At 49.4% G+C, this 26,124-nt stretch overlaps 1 protein-coding gene across 1 annotated transcript in view; it reads right to left on the bottom strand.

Annotated features, from left to right (window-relative positions):
• Nucleotides 1-26,124, bottom strand: part of HPSE2 (heparanase 2 (inactive)) — a 113,379-nt gene that overhangs the window by 21,247 nt on the left and 66,008 nt on the right. Inside the window, exons 4-6 of the mRNA XM_075026175.1 lie at nt 18,248-18,421; nt 17,491-17,662; nt 6,693-6,740 (exon numbers count right to left, since the gene is read on the bottom strand). Of these exons, the coding sequence (XP_074882276.1) occupies nt 6,693-6,740; nt 17,491-17,662; nt 18,248-18,421 (394 nt within the window). The remainder of the gene's footprint in view (nt 1-6,692; nt 6,741-17,490; nt 17,663-18,247; nt 18,422-26,124) is intronic.

Here is a 26,124-nt window from a genome sequence, read left to right as displayed (position 1 = left end):
AAATGTATTAAACAAGAACCTCCTCTGTCAACCCTCCCCCAGCCATGCAGTCCCAGCTGTGTCCCCAGCAAAGCACAAGATCATGCCAGTCACACCCCAATTTCACTCCCATGTTGTGTAACCCAGGGAAGGAGGCAAGAGGCATTTCTGTATGTCCGTGGCAACTGGAAGGTGCTAAGGGCAGAGATTATCTCCGGGGGGGACTTAGGAAGTGTTCAAAATCGTTCTGATCAGTTATACACTATCGAACCACTGGCTGCTGGGAGGAGAGCAGATCTGTAAGCAGCAGGCAGTGGTGGGGTTTACAGAGATTATTTTTTAAGACAGAATTACAAAGCAATGGACTCTGGGGATGGCAGATGTTTGGATTTTAGCACAGCACTTAAGAACTAAACAGAAATGATATTTTCAGACTGCTGTGGACTAAAAACCCCATCACCTGGACCGAAAACTGGCTGAAAGGCCATAAAAAGAAGGTTGCACTGACTGGGAAAAGATGGAGTTAGAGAGAACTCAGCCTGCGTATGGCCCCTCCAACGCAGCAGGCTTTCTGCAGGGTTCAGCTTGTCTGTGCAGTATGGTCCCAGAGCCCAGAATAAACCCTTCAGAGAGCAAAGGCAGGCTTGCACCTCCTCATCATCTCCTTCAAGCACAAGGTGTGCTCTGACTTACAGCTCCGCTGCCAAGGGAGAGGAATATCTCTCCAGGAGCAGCCTCAGAGGAGGCTGTGCCCTCCCAGGGACCGCGCGGAGGGGGCAGCCTGGGAAGGTGCTGCTGTGCTGAGCACAGCCGAGACCCTGCAGGGAAGAGAAATGCCCCGGGACAATGCCACAGTCACATTTTTTTGACACCTGCATTAATAACCCAGACAAATGGGGACTGGTAGAGGAATGAAAGGAAAAAACCACCTGCTTCAGTATCAGGAAATCTTGTTGGTAGCATGTTTCCTGGGGGAGCGAGGAGGGGAGCACCTCAGCTTTGGGTATTTAAGCAGAGCATGAAGACAATTACAAGCTTCTGTAAGGTAGGCAAGGATCTCTTGCAAATCTGCCTGGAAAGTTATCGGACTCCAACAGGTACTTTCAACCTCCCCAGACTGGGAAAGAGGGAAAATGGCACCAGTTGCACAAGGCTTGTGAGGAAGAGAGAGGCACTGAGGTCTTCGCTGGTGCCAGGCTACTCAGGAATGGGTGAGCTGTTTCCAGCTATAGGCTTTGTCATTGAGATGAGGGCACTTCTTTCTGAGAACTTTAACTGTCAGTAGAGGCAGTATAGAAATTTGCAAAATGCAAACAACTGACAGGCCTTTAAAGCAGGAGAAGCGCTTGTTAGGCGTGGATTATTCCCAGGAGCAAAGGCTGCAGCTTTGCTGATATTTACAATGACTCAGTGCACTTGACTTTAAAAAAAAAAAAAACCTGAACAGTCGCAACTCTCCAACCTCCAAAAAAGCCAGCAGCAGCTGCAGAGAGCTCCAGCGCTGACAAGTACCTCCCTAGGCAGCAGCACGGTGCACAGGCAGCCGGACCGAGCCAGCCCTGGGGGCTGCGGCATCCACGTCCTCCTCTCCTGGTGCCAGCGAGGCCTCCTGCCAAAGGAGACGAACGGGCAGACCCTTCCCAGCATGGGCAGGGGTCTCTGGCAGCTACAACTCTGCAGAGGCAGAGGACATGTAGGTCATGGACAAGCTATTTGTCTCCAGCAGAGGCTGGCAGATCTTCCAGTGTGCTCTGGGTATGATGCAGCACCAGAGTTGGCCTCAAAGCCTAGGAGATATCAGCATGCCCGCCGTGGGCACAGACCATGCCATTTCTCATAATACAGGAGAGAATAGATGCGGGCAATTACATGCAGAGCTGACTCATCGTGTTCCCCAGTTTGATGCCACTGTCTCTGTAGACAGACAATCTGCAGGAACATGAGAAGAGCCAGCCAAGGAAAAGAGGGCTCTAGCAACTAAATCCTAGATGAGTCATGCATCTCAAGAGGAGAGGCCACGTACAGCCAGTTTGGGTGCCCTACTATACTACACAAAGCTAAGGCCAGTTCTCTCCCTTCTGTTTGCATTACCCCATTTCTAAAAACCCCATTTGAATATGCCCTAGAAACCCAGGATAGGATCAGTGCACTTTGCAAAGGGAGGTGTGACTGTATGACTCTGGAGGTGGCCAAACCAGAGCACGGCACAGGGGGAGGACTTGGCCAAGGGCTGGGCAGGGATTTGTGCCAGTGCTAGGAAATGCACCACCCCAATTCCTGGCCCCCATCCCTGGCTTGAACTGTAGCATGAGACTTGAGACACAAAGACATGAGCTGGGAACAGTATTGAGGCAGGGCTGAGCACAGCTGCCAGTCAGAAATGCCCTTGTTCTTGGGCAGGCTGCAAGGCCAGGATGCACAGAGCTCCCCAGTGCCTTCCAGAGAAGGACAGTGCCAGGCACCAGGACATTTATGTGAACCTGGGACTGGCTACATGTCTCTATCCTGTCACCTCCAGGTCTTGTGCTGCCTTTAAAATGGTTTTCTGGAAAGATCCACAATTTGCTGTGTGGGACCATGAACATCATCCCATGTTTAATGAAGGCAGTGCACTGGCTCCTGGGCAGCTGGTTTCATTTACCTCCTCTTTCATTTTAAAGAGAAACCTTTGCCCCTATTATCTGACCTCTTCTTCTGTTGCAGTTAATTACATTAAAGCCGACTTCCCAAAGCTCAGGAATTTCCGGATCTACTTTGTTGCCTGCTGCTATGGGGAGAGTCTGCTAGGAATTAGGGCACCCGCCTGCCAGGGCTGTCGAGCGGGGCAGTTCCCCGCCATCAGTGTGACACCCCACTGCCACCACAGCTGTGAAACTGAGACACCTCTGCAGATGGAGGCTGCCCTGATCCCTGAGCATCTTCCCGAGGAGTGGGCAGAGCCCCTGTCTGCAGCACAGGACACAGGGCAGCCCCACTGCTCCCCCCAGAGAGGAGAGGCGGGATGTGACCTGCTCCCCCCAGGTAATGACCAGTGGGCACAGGGGAGAGGTGCTGCCCACCTCCTGTCAACTAATAATTGATAAAGAAGAATGACTGGGGGCTGCTCTCTGGCCCGAAAGGCACAACTCACACCCATGCCTTTCTCTGCCCCCAGACAAGGTGCCTCTGTCAGTTCCGCCGGCGGGAGCCATCTCTTGCCCATGCCATCTCCCCAGCCATGCCCTGGCATCGCCTGGGACCATGCTGGTGGCCAGGGCCACGATGCTGCCAGGGACTGTGCCCTCCCTCAGACAGTGCAGAGGACGGCAAGCCAGTGGGCAAAGCCGTGCCCTCACCAGGTTTATTTACCAGTGGAGATGGGCCAGTGATTCCTTCATGCAACTCCTTCCTCCAGGCATGACCTCCGAAGACACTGTGCTCTGAACACTCGCAGCAGGCTCATGCGAGCCCAAATACATACACTTGGTATATACTTTGGTGTGTGCGTGCACACTGGGCAACTTTCTCCCGGCACCTTTGGGAAATCTGCCCTCTGCTACTGCCTCGTGAGCATCTCCACCTGCACACTCAACATGTCTTAGCTGGAAGAGATGTCACCCAAACCAAGCCCAGCAAAAGCATTTTAAGCAGCACCTCACACATGCCCGTGTGCCTGGCATCTCTGATTTGCTACATAGGGCAAGTGACTTTCCATCTTGAAAGATAACATGGCATTCTCCAAGGAGCCACAGGGATAGATGTCCAGTGGCTTTAAAGATCCAAACATTTACTTTCCCTGTAAGTAATAGGGGTTTGTGCTTCAGAGGCAGCATTGTATAAGGATTTGCCCATTAAATATGCCAAACTTGGAGCTATACACAAGACTTCGGATGGAAAACCAGCTGTACAGACTGAGAGAGCACGCCCAGGGATGGAACTGGGCTCAGCTGCAGGTTTAAGTGGGTGATGAATCTTCACCATGTGTGAGGATGCCAGCATGGAGCAAAGAGATGGCTGTGGGGAGGCTTCTGAGCAGTGGAAGCCCTCATCCAAAGGCTGAGGGGGTCTGCAGTAAACTGAGCATTTACTCACAACCAAACATAACAAACAAACTAAATTACCAGGGAAAAGCCAAAACTCTCAGAGCCACCGTCAGTCCCACCTGCCACACCCTCCTTTAGTGGAAATTCCCTGAGTGTTTTGAAGCCATTCACACATCCCTCTCCAGCAACACATTACTTCTGAAGAGGGAGGCACTCATGCTGAGTTACATATGTAAGTGAAACCATACTCAGAAAGGCTGGCGAGCTGCTTATTTCCAACCAGTGTCACTTTTCTGTCAGATATATTTCAGATATATTCTGCTTTCACACAGAGAAAAGGGATCCCTGCAATGTATTCCCTTCTCAATTCCCTTTCTGGATCAAGCACAGTCTTTTCAAAGGAATAACAGATTTGACAAATTTATAACCAATATCCCGGGAGAACGTTAGGGTTTGGAACAGAAATATTCATACTTGAAGTTAGACAGCAGTTTAGTTTCCTGCTAGTAATTTTCGTCTTGGATACAAAGGAACTTGTTTTGTTTTGTTTTGCTGTTTGGAGCAGAGGGATGAGACACTGTTTTGACATTTATTCATAAACAGTACAGAAGCCCAGCTCGGAGCTGTGGCCATTGCCAGTCCTCGCACATGCATGTGGGTGCAATCTCCAGAGCTGCAAACCCGGGCTGGGGGAGAAGCAGCTCCTACACAGCAGTGGAAATGGGTCAGCGAGCAGCATCTCAGCTCCACTGACCCTGGCGGGGAGCTCCACCAGCCCTCCTGCCGCAGGTTGCTGCTTCAGCACGGCTGCTCAGCACCAGAGCTGCCAAGCACTTTGCACTGATCCTATAGGAAAAGGTTTCAAAGCAGCCGTGTGGGCAGATTCCCTGCACACCAGGATGAAACTCTACATCTGAAGCCTGGAAGTTTGTTCCTTCAACTCATCCAAGGGCTTGGCCCAGTCATCAAGCCCCATTGCAGAAAGCAAATTCCTGGACTAAGTAAATGTGATCAGCACATCGTGTAATCATAAAAAGCGAACTCCCAGCTGAGACATAGATCATCATTGCACAGCATGAGCCTGTAACACAAATCCCACTCCAAATGCTCTGCTACCCCACTGCCCCCATCGCAGCAAGCTGCTGCTGCCTGGCAGGGAAGCCCCAGGACCCAAACACCCAAGCAAGTAACACTGTGGCACAGCGAGGCAAGCTAAGCTCCCTGAGGAACGGGACTTTGCTGGATGCTGGTCATGCCTGGTGCTATAAACCACCCCAAGATGCCAACAGTTGCTTCTGCAGGAGACTTCAAGGTTAACACACCAACACAGAGACTGTGTGAGAGAGTGTGGGTACACTTGCAAGAAAACCTCATGTCTTAAAACCCACTGAACTCTTTTTAAGAGCAGGTCTCAATATGGGCTTTACAAACCACACTGCTACACTTCAGCAAAGCAACCTGAGCACCCCATGAAGGGTTGCTGTGAAGGACCAACTTGGGGAACAAGCCCCGTGAGCAGCACACACAAGCCCACCTTGGACCTGAGCCCCTGGCTCCCGCGCTCAAGGCCAGTGCCCCACGTGGGAAGTTTAACCCAGGGTCAGAACTAATCCACTTTTTCTGGGAACAGGGGAGTATCACCATGTTTTTTGCTCCAGTGTATGCCCGTCTCTGAAATGTGTCCTTTCTGTGGCAGGAGAGAGTCCTGCCTGCCCCACAAACCCTTTTTCTATCAAGTTTGGTGGTTGCTGCTGTGCTTGCACACTGCCTCACCTTTCCACTGGTATTTGCACTCCCACTACAGAGGGCCACAGCCTGCTCTGGACCCTACCTCTGGTCACAGTGTGCAAACTGGGGCAGTTGGAAATAGGAGGAGGAAAAAGGTGTTTATGGATTTTCCCACAGAAAAGAAAACCTTTCACTCCACTTGGTGCTTGTCACACTCAGTGCTACAGCTCAGAGCTTGCTTTGTTCTTCTGAACTGCAGCACATGCAGGAACCACAAAGAAAATCAGGTATTAGCATCTCTCTGGCAGCCCCAGCTGGGCCTGGATCTTGGATGTTCACCCCCTTTCCATCAACATGTGCTCCTAGAGCTCCAACTGCAGTGTAGGGCAGCAGCATGTCTACAGACATCCGAGACCCTTACAAAATGGAGCGGGGATGAGGACGTTATGCATTTACCATTGGACTAAGCTGCCTCTCCCTCCTCTGGCCCAAACCAGTTTAGCTTCAGGCCACAGATTGTGGGGAGACAGTGATTGGGGTGAAAGGAAAAGGGCTTTCAGATAGTCCCATACATCTGTCACCCGTGGCTTTTTCTTCCCTGTCATCCCCACCCTGGCCACCACTGGAGCTACCTGTCCTCCCAGCTGCCTCCAGGGACTCAGGGTCCAGCACAGGGCTTTGTTTCCAGCAATCAGGCAGGCCAGGCATGCAGGCAGTGGTATTTTTAGCCTCTGTCTCAGCTGCAGTGGTAAAGGTTAATACATCCCCTCCTGTATTTGTTTGAGAGGCTCCAGAAGGAGGGGCAGAGGCTCTTTCACCTATTTAAATACAGCAGGAGGACAGAGGAGGTGGCTGTCACACGTCTGCCCCCTTTCACACCCAGAGAGCACATCAGCTCTGCTCCCAGCATTGTCTGATCACTGCAATTAGTGTTGGAAAGTAGAAGGAATGGTGAATACCTACTGTTGCCAGGTAACAGCATCCACCGTGCTGCCAGCCACTTTCATGAACCTATAGGAAACAGAGGAAGAAACCATATAATCCCAATGTTGTCACAGGGGAAATCCTAAAACAACCGATGCCCATCCTACCTCACGGGATACCAAAGGCGGTCACGACACTCACAGACCCTTTCTAATGAAACCTTTGCATCCTCAAATGGAAGGAATAAATTATACATAATACAAATGCTTGTAGCAAGCACAGCTGAGAATAACGGAGTGAAACCCAACTGGCAGCAGAGCTCTGAGCATCATTTTGGGACAGGTAGGGAGAGCTTTCGGAGCACAACAGCATTTCAGGAACAAGATCGTGGGGTGTGTACTTAGTTCTATGACTGCAACAACTCTCAATAGCAATTAAAGAAAAAAATTTAAATGCCCATCTTAGAAGGACACACTTCTTCACCCTACATGTATTTAAGCTGAGGAACTCCTTGCCTGGATCCAAGCAAGGACTGCAAAAATGGAAGAAAATGGAAATAAAAACCAGCAAAGCTATTAGATGCAAAGATGCCACCTCCAGCTCAGGAAGCCCCTGAACATTGGAGTATGGGAGGAAAGGCTGGACAAATACTGCTATGTGCTTCCCTTTTTTTGATGCTCTTTCTTTGGCATTGGCTGTTAGCAAACTGATGGGATTCTGACCTGGGTGCACTTTTGGTTTGTCTGATTCCTATGACTAACGACAGCACTTCCATGCACAATGTTACAGTGAGTTAAATATATGTATTAGTCTCCTGATGGCTTGTGACCCAACTATCTTAAAGAAAATACATCTCTTCCAGACAGCTCCTCTTTGAGTCAGACTTGAGGCTACACAGGTGTATCTGCTTACACTGCTGATGCCAAAACCAAAGCAATTCCTGATCTTGGGGACCATATGCAACCACCACAGCAGCAGCCTCTAGCACAGGCTTGCTGCCATCCAAGAGGTTCCCTCCCTGGCTCCCTGATCCAGCAATCCAAACTGCACCTTGGGAAACTGTGGCTCCCATAAGGAAGCCCAAGCAGTTACTATAGTCTTATGCTTAGGGCCACAGATATGAAAACACATAAAGGCACACACAAACCAGACAGGCACGCTTTTCTGTTCAGTAGCGTAACGTGCACTGTGTAGCTGATGCATTTGGGAAGTGATAATGTCTGTACATGACAGGTGACATTGGCTTGAGCAAGTGAATGTGATGAGAAAGAAACCAATGGTATATTGTCTCGGGCTGCTCTTGATGCACAGGGATCCCGGGAACACAACAGGAGTCACACAGCTCTCCTGACTCCACCGGGACACAGGGACGAGTGGCACCGAGTCCTGCGACCCCGACTCGCCCACGACAGCCCATGACTGAGGGTGGGGAAGGAAAGGGCAGGTTTGTGAGGAGAGAGGAGACCTTTTATCAGACTAGTTGTCATGGCAGGGATGAGCAGCAAGCTTTCCAGCACATGAGCCTCTAATCAGGTCTGAAACAAGAGCAGCAAGCTTCAGGCTAAATATAGCTCGGAAACAATCATTCTGACTTTAAATTAATGACGATGGTCAATTATAGACTGGGACAAAAGGGCAGCTGGACCCTGTGAAGCATAAGAGGACACTGGCAAAGGCAGCAGTAATAAATCCCTGCAGACAGAGAGGGAAGAGATACAATTAGAAATGGAAAAACAATAACATGCTGTAAAACTCCGTAGCACTGATGCATCCCTGATTCTGCTGCCTAGCAGTGCTGTGAGCTTCAGTTCCCAGGCTCGCCTTTCAGAAATGCTTTTACATCTCTCTTGAGGGTCAGGCCCGGGAGACCAGTGCCAGGGCAATGGTTTGGGGACAGTTCCTCCCCAGCTGAGCAGGGAGAGGAGACCAGCTGGACCAGCCCCAGTGCAGTCAGAGGGAGAGGTGAGAGCTGCCCACAACTCACACCAGTCATCTGGCAAAAAGGGGATTTTGCAAATATTGCTACAGAGAGGCTGCTGTTCTACAAAACTAAATGTGCAGAAATATGCCCAAAGGATCAAGAAACCCGACTCCCAGGTTTTAAATACTCAGTACAGGGACTGCTGCCTAAGATGTAATGCATGAAGTGTATGAGTGTACTAATGAACTCTAAACTGAAATTATGAACACAATCTATATGGAGTTTGAAGATCAATATATTGCAACTGGATTTGAAAATTAGCCCTGCTTGCTTTTTAACCTCAAATGCTTTATGTTCTGGCCACAAAATAAGCCATCCTGAACGTTACTAAATCACCTCTTCAGGCTTAGCTTGGCACTCTCCACTCACAGTCCAAAACCATGAGCAGACAAAGCTCAGAGGATGAAGCTCTCCAGTTTTCCTTGCCACTTCCACGGTGCCTACAGCCCTGCTGCAAACACACCCACTACAGAGGTCTTCAAGCAGGGACTGAAAAGCAAAGCAAACCCTTGGTATAACCTCCAGCATCTCTGGAGCAGCAGAAGCAGGACATCCATCTGTCCCATCTCCCACAACTCTAGGAAGCCCATTGGCCTGTTAAAAAGCTCCTGAGAAAATTTTGTTCTAGGACACAGGCACACTCAGGCAGTGCAGTGCAGACCAAAATCAGGACAGAAAAGGCCCTGGCTTGCTTAGTGTTCCCCTTCTGTCTCCATAAGAGTGAAATAAATGGGTTAGTTTTGGTCATTTTCAAATTTTACCATAAAAGATGCATATCTAGCTCAAATTTTGCTTTCCATGGCTGTTTTTCTTTCCTTTTTTTTTTTTTTTTTTAATTTATTTTCCTTTTATTCAGATTTTTGCAGGATGAAGTTCAAAAGTTCCTGGTAAAACTTCAAGTCCTGCCTTAATGATGGAGTTGTGCCTGGAGCAACCCAGATGACTTGGGCAATGGTCTCTACCCTCCAAAGGGAGCCTAGAGCAGCTCAACAGCCAACAAGTGGTACCGCACAAGCAAGAGATGAAAGCCCAGGGCAGGTGGAGATGCAGTAATGCACAGGTATCTGAATATCTTTGGTTTAGGAATACAGATGTTACTAATCCTTTTATTCCTGTAGCACCTGTGCTGCTCAGACCACGGATTTTGAGGCCAGTGAAGATCCATACAGTCCAAATGACCAGCACTGGCACATTTTTATCTGGGATTTCCTGGACTGCGCGATGTCCATGTGTGCAGCGTGGCGCAGGCAGAGCAAACCAGACGCTTCCGGGAGGGCTCAGATCCCTGCACATGTGCTGCACAGATGGGCTGGACCGGCGCAGTAAATCTGCCATTTTCCTACACATTGGGCTTTCTCTGTGAGCACCAATTGACTGCGCAGCGCATGTGCAGTAAATCCCCCCCAGGAGCAGTGGGACAAGCTCAGTTCGCGCTGTGCAGGCAATGTGGGCGACTACTGTAGCGATGCCCTGTAATTCAGATGGGTGGCAGCCCCAGGGCATGCCTGTGCAGTATCTCTGCTGGACCTCCACATATCAGAAACCTGGGCAAATGTAAAAGTCCTCAAAATCTGCTGGGGCAGCATCTCTAGGGGAGAAAGCAGAACATGTCAGAGGTGCGTGGAGGAACAGGAGCCTCAGGCAGGGAGTTTGTGATATGTGATGTGAGGATGAGACAAAGACACTGAGCTCGGATATGTCCATCCCCTTACCCTTGCAGCTGCCTGTGTGCCAGCATCCCGTGCCAGCATTACTACTTGTGAGGCCCTGCATTGAGCTAGAACTGAGGCTCAAGCTTGTTTTTAAATAAGCACTGAGAAAAATGTAATTTAACATTGCTCAGTCACCCAAACAGTTCACAGCTCTGTCCCAGAAATGGTAATACTGCCACAAGGTGGGACAGCACCTCACAGGTCAGGAATGAGCTGTGGGAGAGTGGGGCAGGGGGGCTGCAACACCACAAGATGGTATTGACACCAAAACTCTATATTGTGAAACCATGGCTCAAATCTGACTTCTCCCATAGCCACATCTCCCAGGACAGCAACTTTCACTTGAGTGTGGGCACGTCTCTGAAGTAGATCTCCTGTCCTGATTCAATACTTGCCAGTCATGGAGCACCTAGTGCAACCTTAAGCAAATTGCTCCCATGGTTAATTAGCCTCCAAGTATGTTATTTCTCATCTGAATGTGTCTTGCCCCAGCTTCCAGCCACTGGAACTTCCTAGGCTTATTCCTGATACATTAAAGAGCCATCTGCATTTGGAAATCTCTTTCCCATGCAGGTAATTGCAGATTGTCATCCTTTAAATAATTTTAAAAAGTGACCCTGTAACAAAGAATGCAGCTGCACAAGGAGACAAGTTACCACTGCACAGGCTCCCAGGTGGTTTAGCATCATCGTCTGACTCCTGGGTGCTGGACTTCACAAACTGACCCCCCCAAGCCCCAAATGTAGGAACAACACTGGCCTGCCTGTGGTGCCGTGGTGGATCCCTAGAGCTGGGTGGCAAATATCTGCCCTTTGAGCCAACAGTGATGGGTAGAAATAGCTTTACCTTGTGTCTGAATTGGTTGGTGAGGGGAACTCAGGCACAGGCTTCACTTACTAACTTCTTCAGGTTCCAGTAGCACAATCAAATACCTGCAGCAGCAGAGACAGGTACTAGACCCAACCCATGCCACCAGCTGCAAAGACTTTGACCTGCAGTGCCAGATTTCAGACATGGATTTCACTCTGGGAAGCAGAGTCTCATGGGGACTACATATAATTCTGCTGCTATATTGTATTCTCTATCTGCTCAGCATCACTTTTCTTCAACCAACCTGATCCACTGTAGAACTGCACAAGCCTTCTAGCAAAGAGGTCTTTATGTCCCAGGCTGCCCCACCCAGCCTTGGTAACCTGCACTCCAGAGACTCCAGAGGTTGCATGTGGACCATGATGTTGCATTACCACTGATGCTTTTTCCCACCATTGATTTGTCCAGTCCCTTTCTGAACACACACCTCTGGCCTCCACAATACCCTGTGACAATGACTTCCACAATGCCATTGCATACCATGTGAAAAAGCTTCCTCCTTCTTTCCAAAGCTTCCTCCTTCTTTCCAAAGCTTCCTTCCAAACTACTTTCTGCACTGTGGAAAAAACACCCCATTCACAGGCTTATGGGCCTCAATAACGCTCCCTCTGAGCTGTCTGTCTTCTGAGCTGAAAAGGCACAGCCTATTTAATCTCTTCTCACGTGAAGACATATACCTCCACACATCCTCAGCTCCTCTCCCTGTAACCCTCCTGGTTCTAGTACATCTTCTCTGAGATAAAATGACTAAGACTGTAGATAGCAATCAGGATGAAGGTACACTGTGTACTTATACAGTGGCATAATCTCACCTATATCTTTTCTTACCCATTTTGTTCTTCCTGTACAGGTGACTGTGATTTTGGCATTCCAGCCATCCAGATCAAGTTTCAGCAACAACAACTGTCTTAACCCTTTCCTCCTGAAAGAGCAATAGTTAAAGCCTTTGCATATATCTCAGATCCTTGACCCTGCTATATAACCAACTGCAACATGCCTCATTACATCCTTCACACCTCATTTCAATGTATTTATGAACGGATTCACTCATAAGTTCAATGCTACCAGAGCTTGAGTTCATGCTGCAGTGACCTCCTCCTCCCTTTGTATCATTAGTTTAATGTTGCTTGTCTTGTGGCTTGATTTTTTTTCACAGAATTCTTGCTCTGGACCTATTCAGTGTCCCGGTACAGTCTGTGGCACCAGCCTTGTGGTAGCTTGCATAAGGGTGCAGCTTCTGGCTCTGCTGACTGAGACACACTCGCCTTTGCAGCATCACTAAAGAGCCTTAGACCAATACAGCAAGGATGTACTTTTTAAAGAAAGTCAAACAGCCCAAACAGAGCTTCTAAAAAATGCAGTGCTTGCAAGTCCCCTGTGTCGAACAGGGCAGGAGTCCTTGTCAAGGACAGGACAAAGACCTACATATATTGCTGAAACCCACCCAGAGGCTTTCCCTCTGCCAGATACCGCCTACTCCAGGCTCTCCTTGTTTTTCTTCCTTACTTGAATTTAAACAAACAAGCTCTGTCCATACACTGTCTTTGGCTGCTACTCCAGAACAAGTCACAGATAAAAAGCAATGCCTGGACTGACTGATGTGTGCTGACCTGCTCTGACAGTCACAGCCCTCTTCGCCCTCGTGACGGCACAGACACAAGGCATGGGCAGTCATCATAAAAATACTACCAAAGACTCTCCCATTTTTAGCACCTTGATTTTGCTTTGGCCTCTGGTTGCGTTGGACCCTAAGTGTACAGCCTGTGCCATTTCATGAGTTATAAGCTAACGCCTCTCTCTACCACATAAGCACCAACACTGGAACCTGGGCTTGGGGTTGATTTGTGGATGTAGGGAGGAGGGCTGAGGATTGGGACAGTTTTTAACCTGACCCTTACCTGGGCTGCCCACAGATAATCAAGACATCGTCTCCATGCCTGCTCCCGACCCTGCCATGTCCATAGCTGGCAGGGAGGAAGGATTTCATCACCAGTGACAGATGCGCTTCCTCGCATTTATGGGCTCCTTTCAGAGCACTGTGGAATGACATCGTCACCAAAAGGAACCGAAGTGACCCAGACGGGTGGTTAACGCTCCACAGGAACTACAAACCAGGAGTAAGAGGCAGTAAAATCATGAAGGATGAGAAACTCTTGTGCCTTGCGAGGTGAGGACTGACATGTGGGAGCTTTCTTGCCTGCTGCTGCCACCTGGCCAGAGGTGCTGTGGCTCTTGACCAGAGGGTGGATGTGCAATGGTGACAGCAGTAGCAAAGAGGGGCCAAGGAGGCTGGAAAGAAGGCAGACAGAAAGCCAAGGACACAGCAGGTCTGGTGGCTCTGAGAGCTGGGGGATGAGGAGGTAGGGAAAGGCTGCAGCTCCAGACAAGAAAGATTTTCACTTCTCTGGTGACTTCAGCAGGCTCAGGACCCAAAACAACCAGAGCATCAACAACAGCCAGCCTAGTGTGGACACAAGTGCCCGCCGGTGCTTATCCTCATGGCACTGCAGCTCCCAAGGCGGTAGAGGTAACTTCCCAACGCTTGTGAGTGTCCAGTGGCAAAAACTAGACTACACCAGCTGAGGAACAACAGGTCAGGAGAGCCCCTAGCCAAATCTGCCCAGACATGCCGGCCTAAGTTTTGTACCAAATGTTCTGTGCTTTAACATGTGTTAGCATCTCTTCTTCCTAATAGCTATCCCTCATGTTTCTTCTCTTGCAGCACTGAATGTGTGATTCAGCCATGCATTAACCTTTGTGTCTGATTCCTGATCTGCTGTTAAAATCTATGTTAATTCCTTAGAATCCCACAATTTTTTTCCCTAAGCAAATTCTGAGCAGTTCTGGGATTCCTGTACCCGGCAGACGCAGTAGGTAGCTAACGTGGTCTGCTCTCCAACAGCTCAGGCTGCATGAATAGTCTAATTAACACCTCATCAAACTCAACTGTTGGTTGTGTCTGGAGAAATTCCCTCTTGCACCTGTGCATTCACAAGACACCATTTCTAGCCTCCCGCACAGCAGGCCCCAGCCATCAGAGCAATGCTCCATCACTGCAGAGCCCGTCCTTACCTGCCAGCCCAGAGACACACTGATGGGCTCTGTGGCTGCTCTGAGCCATTGCACCATGCAGGGTGGTGCAAGAGCTCAGGAGCAATAACTCGGCAGTGAAGGGTGTGCAAAGCCTGTGCTGCTGCATTTCAGGCAGGGGTCTCCTCCCCTCACCATAGCCTACCTACATCATCAGAAAGCGCATAGGTTTCACCCAGCACAGCTCACTGTCACCTGCCTAAGGGCAGCCTTTGCAGCGGGACAGCGTGCGCACACCCCTGCGTGCTGCAAACCTTCAGGCACCTGATCTGTGCTCATCATCTAGCCTGTCTAGGAGATCCCAGAGAAAAGTGGCACCCCAGGAGGGGTTCAGTCCCACCCTGTCCTGGAGGACAGGCCCTGGGATTGGGTCAGAACAGCCCTGGAGGTGTCCATCTCCCACCATTGAGACAGACAGAGCCTGGCGCACGGCAGAGAGCAATGCCCAATTCATGTTGATACTGCCATTACTGCAGGACAAGGTTTAAACATAAAGAATAAGTTTAGCTTGGTTGCTTGAGATAACAGTTAAACAATAGACTACAATGTTTGGAACGCAGAGCGTGCAACAAGAAAATGTAATTTTAGGTAATACTTCACAATGAGACTTTTCCCTGAGTGTTTCAGGACCTCAGGTAAGTCTAGAAGCTTTCCCTGGGCATCACTGAGCGCTCATCTCCCACTTCAGCTCACTTCCATGATTTTCCCCACCAAAACCCACTTCCTCACTTTGTGTAACAGGGCACTGCTTGCCTGGCAGACTAATCCACCCATCCTGTCTTCTGCTGTGGGGTGTCTCATCTCTCCCCTCTAGCCTTACTTAACACTTGAGTCATAATCTCCCACTTGGCATATCTCTTCCTACCTGGTTGACTTCTGCTGTTCTTCATGTTTTTTAAAATAAGAGAAAAACTTTGCAGATTTTGCATCATCTGCTGTTCTTCATGGTTTTTAAAATAAGAAAAAAACTTTGCAGATTTTGCATCATCAGGACTATTAACTGCACACGCTTTACTCACTCTGGAACCTTCATCCAACTGTGAGCGCTACATAGACCACTCACGGTGGTCCAGCAAGGCAGACAGCAGGCTTGCCATTGAGAGCACCTTCCTAAATTCCTTCTCCTCTCTCCTGCTTGCTGACTGTGTGTGGCTCATTCAGGATCCCGAGAGGCATGTCCTGGCTGTGACAGCCCCAGGCACGCTCTGAGCCACATCCCATTGACCAGTTCTGCAATGCTCCTGCAGAAGGCAGAGCTCTCAGTAGCGCTAACTAAGAGTACTGAAGAGACCTCAGGGAGCTGCTGGGAATAAAGCTCACACTGTCAAGCAGCTTAGGTGTTGGGGTTTATTTGTTTGTCCTTTTGGAACTCCATTTCCAAATACTGCAAATGAGCATTTAGCCCTTTGTCGTTGTGTAATCAGACTTGTTCCTCTTCTTTACGCCCTGTCTGGTAATAATGGGGTCTTTATGTGGAAAGACAAACAGCTCTTTTCTCACAGGACCCCATGGGCTGTAAGGCCATGCAGGCACGTGCTGCTCGCCATGAGCTGCAGACACCAGGGTTTGGAGTGCAGGACGCAAGGCTTCTTCATGGGAGAGAGAAATGACTTTGAGCGCCTGCGGACCAGGGTCACCCTGGCAGGTGGGGATGGCAGCAGAGAAACAGCATATAGCTTGGAGAGCAGGCATGCTCGTTACAGCTCTTTCAGACCAGTGTGGGGGGCTGGAGAGCCCCCACCATCCCGTCACCAGGGCTGTTCAAACCCTAGCTCTTACCTACCTTCCTTTTCATTCAAGATGGTGTTTCTGCCATCCTCTCCATCAGATTGTACGCTACAGCCTCGCTCCCGAGGTTGCCGTCAATCAAAGCGCAGCTACAGCAACGCAGAGCCGCCAGACCACCCTTGCCGTGCGACTCGGCTCTTCCGACCCCTCTTCCCTGGGACTCGGCTGCGGCGCACGAAGGGCAAACGCAGCAGTAGGACTTCCCTTTCTCTAAGAGCTTCTTGGCTCTCATCCCTGTTGTTTTTCTTACTCAGCCCGCTCCTCCTGGCGCTAATAGATTTCCTGCTGATCAAGGCTACTACAACATCTTGTAACTCCCCCTGCGCCACTTTCACCGCGCCATACCGATCGTGGGGGCTCGGGCAAGCGATGCGCTCACACGACATCGGCAGCAGCCATGGGGTGGGAGCAGGGGCTGCTTCCCCACTTTCGTCAGTGGGAGGGATGCTGGCGTCGCAGCTGGTTCAACCAGCTTTATGGTCTCTTTGTGCTGCTGCAGCAGAGCTGAGAATCTGGCCCTGGCTCCCTCCCCGCCTCGCCGGGGACTGCATCAGTGTGCTGTTTATTGTTTCTGCCAGATCATTCATGCAGATGTTAATGAATGCTAGACCCAGCTTTGCTCCCAGCAGAGTCCCTTCCACACCTCCCCCTGCCCAGCCCTCTGCACTGGAGTTTCTGTTTACAGTCCTACAGGGAATTTCCCCTCTGCTGCACGGTCTTGGAGCAGCACAGTCCCAATTCCTGCTGCCAGCAGGCTCCCACACCTCCCTGGTTCCTGTAGCTGTCCAATGTCACCTCCAGGTGTCTGCGTCCCTCACTGTCACCATTCCTTCTCCACCTCTGGCCTCCCCAAACTAGAGACATGCCAGTTCTCCTAGGAGGGAGCAGAGGGCTTGGCCGGTGAAGAAAGTTGCTACAGGTTCTTCCTCTGCACGGATGGAGAAAGCACAGGGAGAAGTCACCAAATGGGAAGAGCAAAGCAATTTGTCCAGGAGGACTCTGAGACAACATCTACACTGGTAATTGGTGCCAGGACCCACCTCCTGGCCCTGCAGCCCACGGGCATGCAGGAGCCTGCATCCACACCACTGTGTTATCTTCACATCCCAACAACGTGGGCACGTCAGTCTGCCTATAATTGGGAAACGCTGGGAACGCTTGGGAAAGTGTTAATCAGCCCAGCCCAAAATCCCACCTGGAACTTCTGCAGAAGTTTAGCAGCACAGACGACCATGTCCCCAAGCCCCTGGTACTGCAGTGGCTGAGCCACACAGAGCCTCGCTGTCCTGGCAGCTGTTGGACATCGGGAAGCCAAAGAGCAAGTCTACCTGCTGCAAAGGGCATCAGTCTCAGGAGGGGTTTCTGATCTCTTCTTGATCAAAGCAACATCACTTACCCTTCCAGGAGAGTGATGACGTTCTTTCTGGGCCTCCCAATGTTCGGCCCATAGAGGTTTGCTCTGGAATAAGTGCGGATAAGCTGCAGCAGGCTTCTCAGCTGGATGTAGTCCTTCCCCAGCTGGCTGCCGTTCACCGAGCGGCCGATCAGTGTCCGATAGTTATTGGGTTCTGGGAAAATAAAAATAGACAAGCGAGGCTTGCCAGCTCTGCTCCTTCATCCGCGCTTCCGGAGGGACACACAGCTCACGCTGTCGCACAGCCTGAGCTCCGCAGAGCTGCCTGCCTGCTCTGTGGAGCAGCAGAAGGAACCTCTGAGAAGTGGATGAGGGCCATCACTTGCTCTTCTGTGCCACATCTCCTCCCGTACCCCTTTTGCTGTGTGCTGGGTGAAGGACCTGCACCTTGGTGTCATGCTCCTGTCCCCTTAGGCTCCCCCCCACTTCCCCTGGCACGGCAGCCACCATACAAGTCCATACAGCTGCTGCTCTGGCCACCCCAGGGCTGGCTGTGCCCAGCAGCCAGGGCAGAAACGTTTCATGTGCTTAATACCAACTGATGGAAACATCCAGCTAAGGTGCTAACACATGCCAGGTCCATCTTCAAGATGGTGCTGCCTTATAACAGGGGCCTTTAATTCCCTCTGAAACTACATCGGCAAAGCATCCTGGGATCTGCAAATATCTTCTCCCAAAAGGGAATACCCTTCTGCTACAGCGAGCTCCATTCCCGTGGCTCTCCTGTTCCCACACTCACCGTTGCCCAGCTCCCAGGAGATGTTGTACTTTTTGCTGGCGCTGTACTTCAGCAGGCTGAGGGCATTGGAGCTGTTCCAGGAGTTGTTGGGATTTCGGCGCAAAGCATTCAGTGCAAAGATCAGGTGAAGGCCAGAGCAGTCAGCAAAGTTATAGAGTTTGTCTAGAGACCTGGCTGGGAAGAAACAAAAAACAGTTTGTAATTCGAATGAAAGCTAGTTCCAGGGAGGTTCAAATGATCCTGCTGTCCATCAGACCTTGCCTTCTGTGTAGGATGAGCCAGGGTCAAATGCCATGCCCGTGACATCTGTAACCGCAGAAATGCACCGGACCTTTGAAACCAGGATAGGATACCAGGTGTGGGCTCATCTCCTTCCAGCAAGAAACTTGGATGCCCTCCACCACCATGTCAGAGCTAGGGGCCATGTTACCGGAGACAAGTGACTTTATAACATCTCTTTTCATTTGTTCTTGGCAAGGAAAGTTCAGCCTTTCCTGTGCTTATCCTGCCTTGCATCTCTTTCAGAGCAGATCCCTGCCGTGCCTGGGGAGCAGAGGAGGAAATCACTGCCCAGGGCTGCCAGTTCACAGCCACCTCTCCCACACGCCACCACAGCCTGCATTCAGCTCCTGCAGCCCCCTGTGCAGTAACCAAGCCCCAGCAATAATCAAGTAGAGCCCCCAAGGTGTGTACCACGCACCTGGCTAACCTCTGCTCTGCACACAGAGAGAGGAGCTTCGTGCCACCCCTTGAGCTTGGGGAGAAAGGAGGGCTCCCTGCCTGGTGACAGCCTGGCCAAGCCCTGCTGCTGGGGTGGCCCTCCTGGGACGCTGGCATCTTTGCGGGATTCATGTCCTACCTGCTGGCCCCAAAACTCCCCAGCTGGCATTGTCCCTGCTGTACTGTAGCCTTGATGAGCAGTGGGGCACCAGCCAGCAGCAGCAGGAGACACCAAAAAAAGAGCTGACCCACTATTCAGGGAGGAGTGACATTAACACAGGGCGCTGCTGGGAGAGCCAAAACGCTTAATGCCTTTTTTTGTTTCAATCTTGCCTAAAAACTCAAAAGCGATCAAATGTCTGACGAAGCTAATGCCAGTGTTAGCAGGATACGAACTCACGCGACAGCAAGGAGATTTGGTGAGAGAGTAATTAGATAACTGTGGTGTTTTCAATCATCCCTGCCTGTTGAACTGCATCCCAGGACACTCGGCGAGCTTCCTGAAGCAGCCTCAGAGATGCAACCACTTAACTTTGAGGAGCCACCAGGGATGGGGAGGTTCCAGGGGGCTGGGGAGGGCAGACTGAGGGCTCCGCTTTCAGAAGAGGGGAAGGAGGCGCTGAGGATTTACAGAGTAGGCAGACCGGCTTCAGGTCCCAGAAAAATACTTGGACAAATAATCAAGCTGCTTGTCAGCACTTACAAAATATAAGGAGATGATCAACAGCCACAGGAATGTGTCAAGAACAAATCACGCTGAAGCAAACTACTGACAGGAGAGCAGGGCTTGCGGGCAGCAAAGCAGTCATTTAGGTCTTATACCTTGATGGTTTTTAAGGCTTTTGACATGACTGCACATGATCGTCTCTCCAGAAAGTGAGGTAACCCTGATCTAGACTGAACTGCGGTAAGAAATACGCACAGTGAGAGCAGCTACCAGTAATTTGCTGTTAAACTGAAGGGTCTAGGCAGCCTGCTCTGGGTCTTTTTACACATTTACAATGAAAAAGGGTATACAGGAGTGGAGGATACATACATCAGACTTGCCATGGTACTAAGGTGATAGCATGCACCACCATGGCCAAGGCAGATGAAGGGATGAGAGGAGGTGACTGCATGCTCAGGGAATTGCTCTAAGCCCAGGGGTGATGCTCCAAGACTCCCTGTACCCGCACTGCCTGACCAAGGTGCAAGTGAGATGGTGACATCTGGGAGCTGCTTGCTCCAGTCAGGATAAACTCCTCACAGCCTGTATGTCTGCATTTATTTTGTTGCCTTTCCTGGTCACTGAAAGCCTCTGTGAATATGGATCCAGCTCTGAGGTCTGAGAAGAATAAACTTATTTTAAAAGTAATGTTTTACTTTTGTTATTCAGCTGACCGAATAGCTAACATTTAATGGAATGCAGCAAAGTCATGGAAAGGAAAAGAAAGGAAAAATGTGGAAAAGAAATTCCTAATCCCTTTCACAACCTTTTTCTAAACGCTACTGGTTGTTTGAGTGAAAAGTAGCTGAATTAGATTAATCTAATGTATTCATCCCACTGGTTCAGGCACATTAGCTGTTTTTCTGGATGTTTAGTGAATTAGAGACAGATACAGTTACTTAATACTCAATTACTTCAGACCTCCAGGCAAAAAGCTGCACTTGAGATGAGACTCCTATAAAGGGGATAAGATAGACACCTAAATGACAACATGAAGATAGCAAAAAGGTGTTACCTGCAGTTCCCCTGCTAGAAATGAAACCTTTTTTGCTGGCACAAAACAGTTGTAGTTCTTAAGTACTACAAGAGGGGATTTGGTTCATGTTTAGGAGCCTCTGCAGAGGTCTGGGAATTGATTTTCCATGCATCCACCGGAGGAAACAAGCCGTCTGTTAATCCCAGTGCAGGGCCTGCCACTGTGAAATTTTATTTTCCCCATGACACTTATTTTGTTTCCGTGCGCCTGGACACAGAGATGCCACGTGTATTTCATGTTCTGCCATGACTTTCCAAGCTGGAAACCTCAGTGGTCAGGGGAGAGAGCTAGGAGAAACACACAGATGTCTGAGGGTTGCTCCTGCACGTTCCCAGTGGTCTCTCAGCACACAAACCTACCTGCAGACTGCAAAGAGGCCCCAAAGCAGAAAACTACTAATAAACCTACCTCTCCATCAAATCCAATTGTTAATACAGGCACTCTTGGTATCAAGAGTATCAGGTATCAAGTCCACTTATCTCCTTCATCCTTGGCAGCTGTCTTGGCATAGTGTGAACCTGGAAGCACCAGTCTCTCCAGTGACTCTAGCAGAGCCTTGATGACCAGTTTGCACAAGATGCCCAACTATTAGTGGTTAAAGGGCATGTCTGACCCCTCCTGAGATGACCACCTTAAACTGGACGTCTCTGTTGCAGATGGCTGCAGTTAGATGAGAAGAGTACTGTCATGGGTGGCTAAAGCACAAAAAGAAGCAAATTTAGAAGACCTCAAGTGATGTCCAGCCCTCCATAAGTACAAACAGGGCCAAAAAAGAATGCTATAAATATTTTACTGCCACGACTAGGGATGGCCACATTACCTCTGAGCAATGAGAACATGAAGAATCGCAGTATTATTAACAGCTGGCTAAAACTCACTTTGAATTCTGGATAATTGCACTGTTTTTTCTTCATCAAACACAGAAAATCTTGCAGGAGTTTAACCTTTCCCCAGCTAACAGATCATTAGGCAAGGCTTTCACAAAGCATTTCAATAGAAAAAGCTATTGTCATACCAGAGTGAATCTTAATAGAGCAGAACTGGATTTATAAGACATTCTCTCTGCCCCTTCTCCCCATCTGCCCAGGGCAGAGATGCACATGCTCAGGACTCACGTGCCACTGAGCTCAGGGAGAAGGAGTAAGGCAAAAAAAAAAAAGAAAAAAATTTAAAAAATAAGAATTAAACAAAAGTGCAAGGATGCTGAGAGTCAGCTTCTGCCATGTACTAATGTTCACGTAGTTGGAGCGAGGCTAACCAAGGCAGCAAAGCTATATGTGCTCTGTTCCCTTGCACACAGCGGCAGTGCTTGCTGGCAGGTTTCAGCAGGGATGGGCTCCTGCATCAGTGGGTTTGGGACTAACAGCAGTCAGTAAGCAGAGACAGAGGCCCCATGGCCCTGCCACAAAAAAGAAATCAGAAGGTACTTGGGCTTTCTCAACCTTTTACATCCTTGGTTGCAGAGGCTTGAACGCATCTGGAGAGTGAATATCACCCGACGATGTACGGCTGGGTGGCCGCCAGTGAAGCTCTGCTCACAATCCTGCCCTCAACTGAAGCTCTGCACAGGAATTAAAGAATTTGGCTGTTTGCATAGATCTCTCACCCTGCACAGAGGGAGACAAACGATTTCAAAATGCAGGAGAAGGTGTCTGTGAGGCCACAAATAGTGGTAGGGTTCATGGGACAAGTACATCCTTTGGAATTCTTTCCTGTTTTTCTCCTTTTTATACGAGGCTAAATTTTAAAGTTCTCTGAAAGATGGATGGCACTTAATTCTGTAGCATACCAACACAAAATCTGAGGCACATTAAAATGTCTCTGGCAGTTTAAAATAATTGGAAAGACTTTCCAGTTGTAGTTACTGAATTAAACATTATACTAGAGACTTTATAAAGAACATAGTGTTGACTGCCATTTGGTAAAGGGGACAGTTCAATAATCTCTGGGTTTGAAAGTCTTCCACATTTTTTATTCTGCTTCAGGAATTTTGCTTTGGCAGGGCTTAGCACGAAGAGTGGAAATTCATGTGCACGCTGAGACAGAGCCTGAGATCAGCCAGTGGGCTGAGGGGTGGCGGGGCATGGCACGGCGAGCCGGGGGCTTTCGTAACTCTGGGAAGTCAACCAGGAGGACAGGAAAGAAGAGCCTGTTCTCCTTCTATCCCCACCGTTCACCACGTCAGTCTCTTGCACGTACAGCGTGTGCCAGCACTGAGGAGGATGGAGCGAGAGCTGAGCATGGAGCGGGCAGCACACACTGCACTCCCCAAATCCACAGGTTAGCTGAGAGACCAAGCAAATGCACAACAGATGAACCCTTCTGTTGATAAAGCAAAGAAATGCAGTTCTAGAAATAATGATTTCAACTAATCATGGGTATTGCTTGACTCTGCATTCCCCATAAATTCTGAGCAATGCCTGGAGGATCCCTGCAAACAGCTCCTGGTGCCAGCACCGAAGCCAGCAGCATCCCCTGCCCCCCAAGCACCCCACAGGAGATAGCAGAGAGAACGGGTAGGGAAAAACCTGGCAAAGAGCAGAGAGAAGCCCAAAGAGAGCTTTACAGGGAGGGGGCAGAAAGGGCAGTACAGAGTGTTCAGACAAGAGATGAGTAAGATGGCTGGCAAGAGCAATGAATGGAAAAAGAAAGGTGTTCCCACTTATAGAAGAACAAGTGGGTACATGGAAAATTTATTTACAAACAAACTGCCACCACAGTCAGCTGAATCCCATTTGCACTAGCTCTCTTGGGCTGAAAGTCCTCATAAAACCACATGTGTGTGGCAAGGACTTAATATTTTCTTAGCAAATAAATATGAATCAGAAGATATGTAACAGGCAATCAGAGTAACTCCAGACCCATGGGACAGGTCTGCAAAACTGGCTCGAAAACTTCCCATGGATTCCATCCTCAGTCACAGTAGGGTTTCAGACAGGGAAACCAGAACACCCATCCACAATTTGCACAGTTAGAGCACCAAAGTGTAGCCTTTACCACCCCTGCAAGTTCAGAGGAAAAGCAACATCCCACACTGTCCATACGCACTATAACATCCAGCTTGATCCACTGGATCATGGCAAGATTTCCTTATTCTAGCTGCATGCTAAGCCACTCCTTCAAAGTTGCTGCTTAAGGAGAATTTTAAAGATTTCGAGGCTACCAAGAAACCCACACGATTGCTGGAAATTGCATTCTAATGATGACCATCCCAGCTGGGAAGCTGTTTGGTTTTAATTCGGTCTTCTGAAGCATTTTGCTATGCAGTAAAACCACACCGTGTAAAGATGCTGAAGAATTCCCAGGCAAAATTGCTGGCAGGAGGGAAAAGTTTGCTCGCCTCAGACACACGTTTCACCTGAAATGCTCCCTCTACCTGGTCAGGCTCCCAACTTCCTCCAAAGAGGATGGAGGTGTGCAGAACCGTCCCTCGTTCCCATTTACCTCCCAGGCCTCGTTATTGCTCTACAGAGGAGCAAAGGCTGGGGGCGTGCTGTGTGCGGGAAGGGCTTCCCAAGGCAAGGTGCAGCGTTGGAGGTCTGCTCTGAGTGACAAGAAGTGCTTTGGCAGAGCCTAATGGTGCTATAGAAAAGGGATCTAGTTTAATCCCATCTGAAGAATACCTGAAAGTTGGAGGAACTGGCTTTAATACTGCCAGCCAGTAAAGAAATGCTGTGCACTGTGTGTTAATGAGAACCTGGATTTTATATCCAGCTGGATGACAGATGGGGGATCTGGCGCTACTCCCCCCGGAGTATCGAGGGGGCCTTGTTCCAAGGGAATTGTTGTCATCATCCCTGGTCTTTAAGCAGCTGAACATCGACCCTCGATATTCATTCAAGTCTTTAACTAGATTTTTCATTTCATTGCCAATGCAGAGGTGATTATGCTGACCACGTGAGCTAGGTTTAGTCCTTAACACCGCCGTACAGAAATAGCAGTCTGGGGGCTTGGTGTCAATCTCTCGCCAATAAGGAGCTTGGCTGGCAGCCATGGATTGTGGGCTGAGTTCCCAGCTGGCATATAACTTGGAAGACAACCACGAGGTCTGGGTTCAATATCCAATTGCTAAGCAGTCTGGCTGACAGCCTCATTTTGTGGAATGAATCCCAAATTAATATAATGCTTTTGATACCAGACAAGGGGCATGGCCTGCTTCCAAATGCTGTAAGGGCTCAGATAAAAGCTATAGGCATTGGGTTCAGTGTGTAAATGGTATCGAGGTCGGATAACAGTCAGGATTGGGCTTAATCCTCAGATGGTGAGAAAAAGGAATGAGCCCTGAGCTCTGCCTTCATGCAACGAAAGAGCTCAAATGAGCAGAATAGCTCTGTTTTCAATCCTCGCGTGGTAAAGAGCTCACAGGACAGTAATGGTTTCTAGGAACAAGTGTAAATTGACATGGAGCTTCAGAAGAGATGTGGGATCTGGGTTCAATCTCCAAATGCTGTAAAGCTCAGATAATGGCCAGAGGGGCAATTTCCAAGCCCTCTGTTCCAGCCGGTGCCTGGGAAGGAACCAAGATCACATTACAGCTAAGAAAGCTGTTTTCTTCTGCTGCATAACTTAAGACATTTTCCCTTTTGGATCAGGATGAATCCAGCATCTTCCGAAGTTTCAGAGGGAAATGGAGGTGGGTGGGAAGAGGGCTACAGCTTTGAGCAGAGCAGAAGAACAGAGCAAGAGAAAATAAGACTGTGAGCACCACCTGCTCTTGCCCACCTTGTTGGCCACCCCAGATCACCGGGCTTGAGCCACAGAAACTGCTCCAGAGAAAACATGGGTACAGCTCATCAGCATCCTCACTGCTCCGCAGTGCCTGCACTGCTGGGCGTCCTCGGGGCCTCTGCGAGAGGCAGCTCATCCCACCGGGAGATGGCAATAGCCTGCATTGCAGTTACTTCTCACTGACACCGCTTGCACAAGGGATTGGTGTGAAATAGCGTGTGCAGCAATAACTCACTCCCACTCTCATAGCTCACTTGTGGAGTAGCCTCCTGACGCAGCTAGATTAGTTTGCTTGAAGTTCTTCCACTTTTTGTAAAGGAACGCAAATAAAATGTGTATAAAATACTCAAATGCTACTTTGAGTGGGCATTTACAGTTGGTCTGTTACATAGGAAACCTTCCTGGATGAGGTTTTATTGAAAGCGATATTGATCCTGTGAAAAGCTTCAAATTTGATAAATCGGCACTATCTCCCTTCCCTTGAGGAAATTCTTTAAAATCTAATTCTGGTCCCTGGGACTCTCAGCTTTAAAGTCCAAACAGGATAGACCACAGAGGACAGGGCCTGATCGCTGTGAGTGCTGCTATAACAAGCTGTGGTTTGTCAACCTGACCTCCAGCTAGACAGACTCTTGAGCAGCAACTGCAGACTCCAGGTAAAACCTCCCCAAACACCCTCCCGGGGCA

This window comes from Buteo buteo, chromosome 4 (assembly GCF_964188355.1).
Source record: "Buteo buteo chromosome 4, bButBut1.hap1.1, whole genome shotgun sequence".
Classification (NCBI taxonomy): domain Eukaryota; kingdom Metazoa; phylum Chordata; class Aves; order Accipitriformes; family Accipitridae; genus Buteo; species Buteo buteo.
The sequence above is the reverse complement of the archived record's forward strand: the minus strand, read 5'-3'. Positions and strand labels throughout refer to the sequence as shown.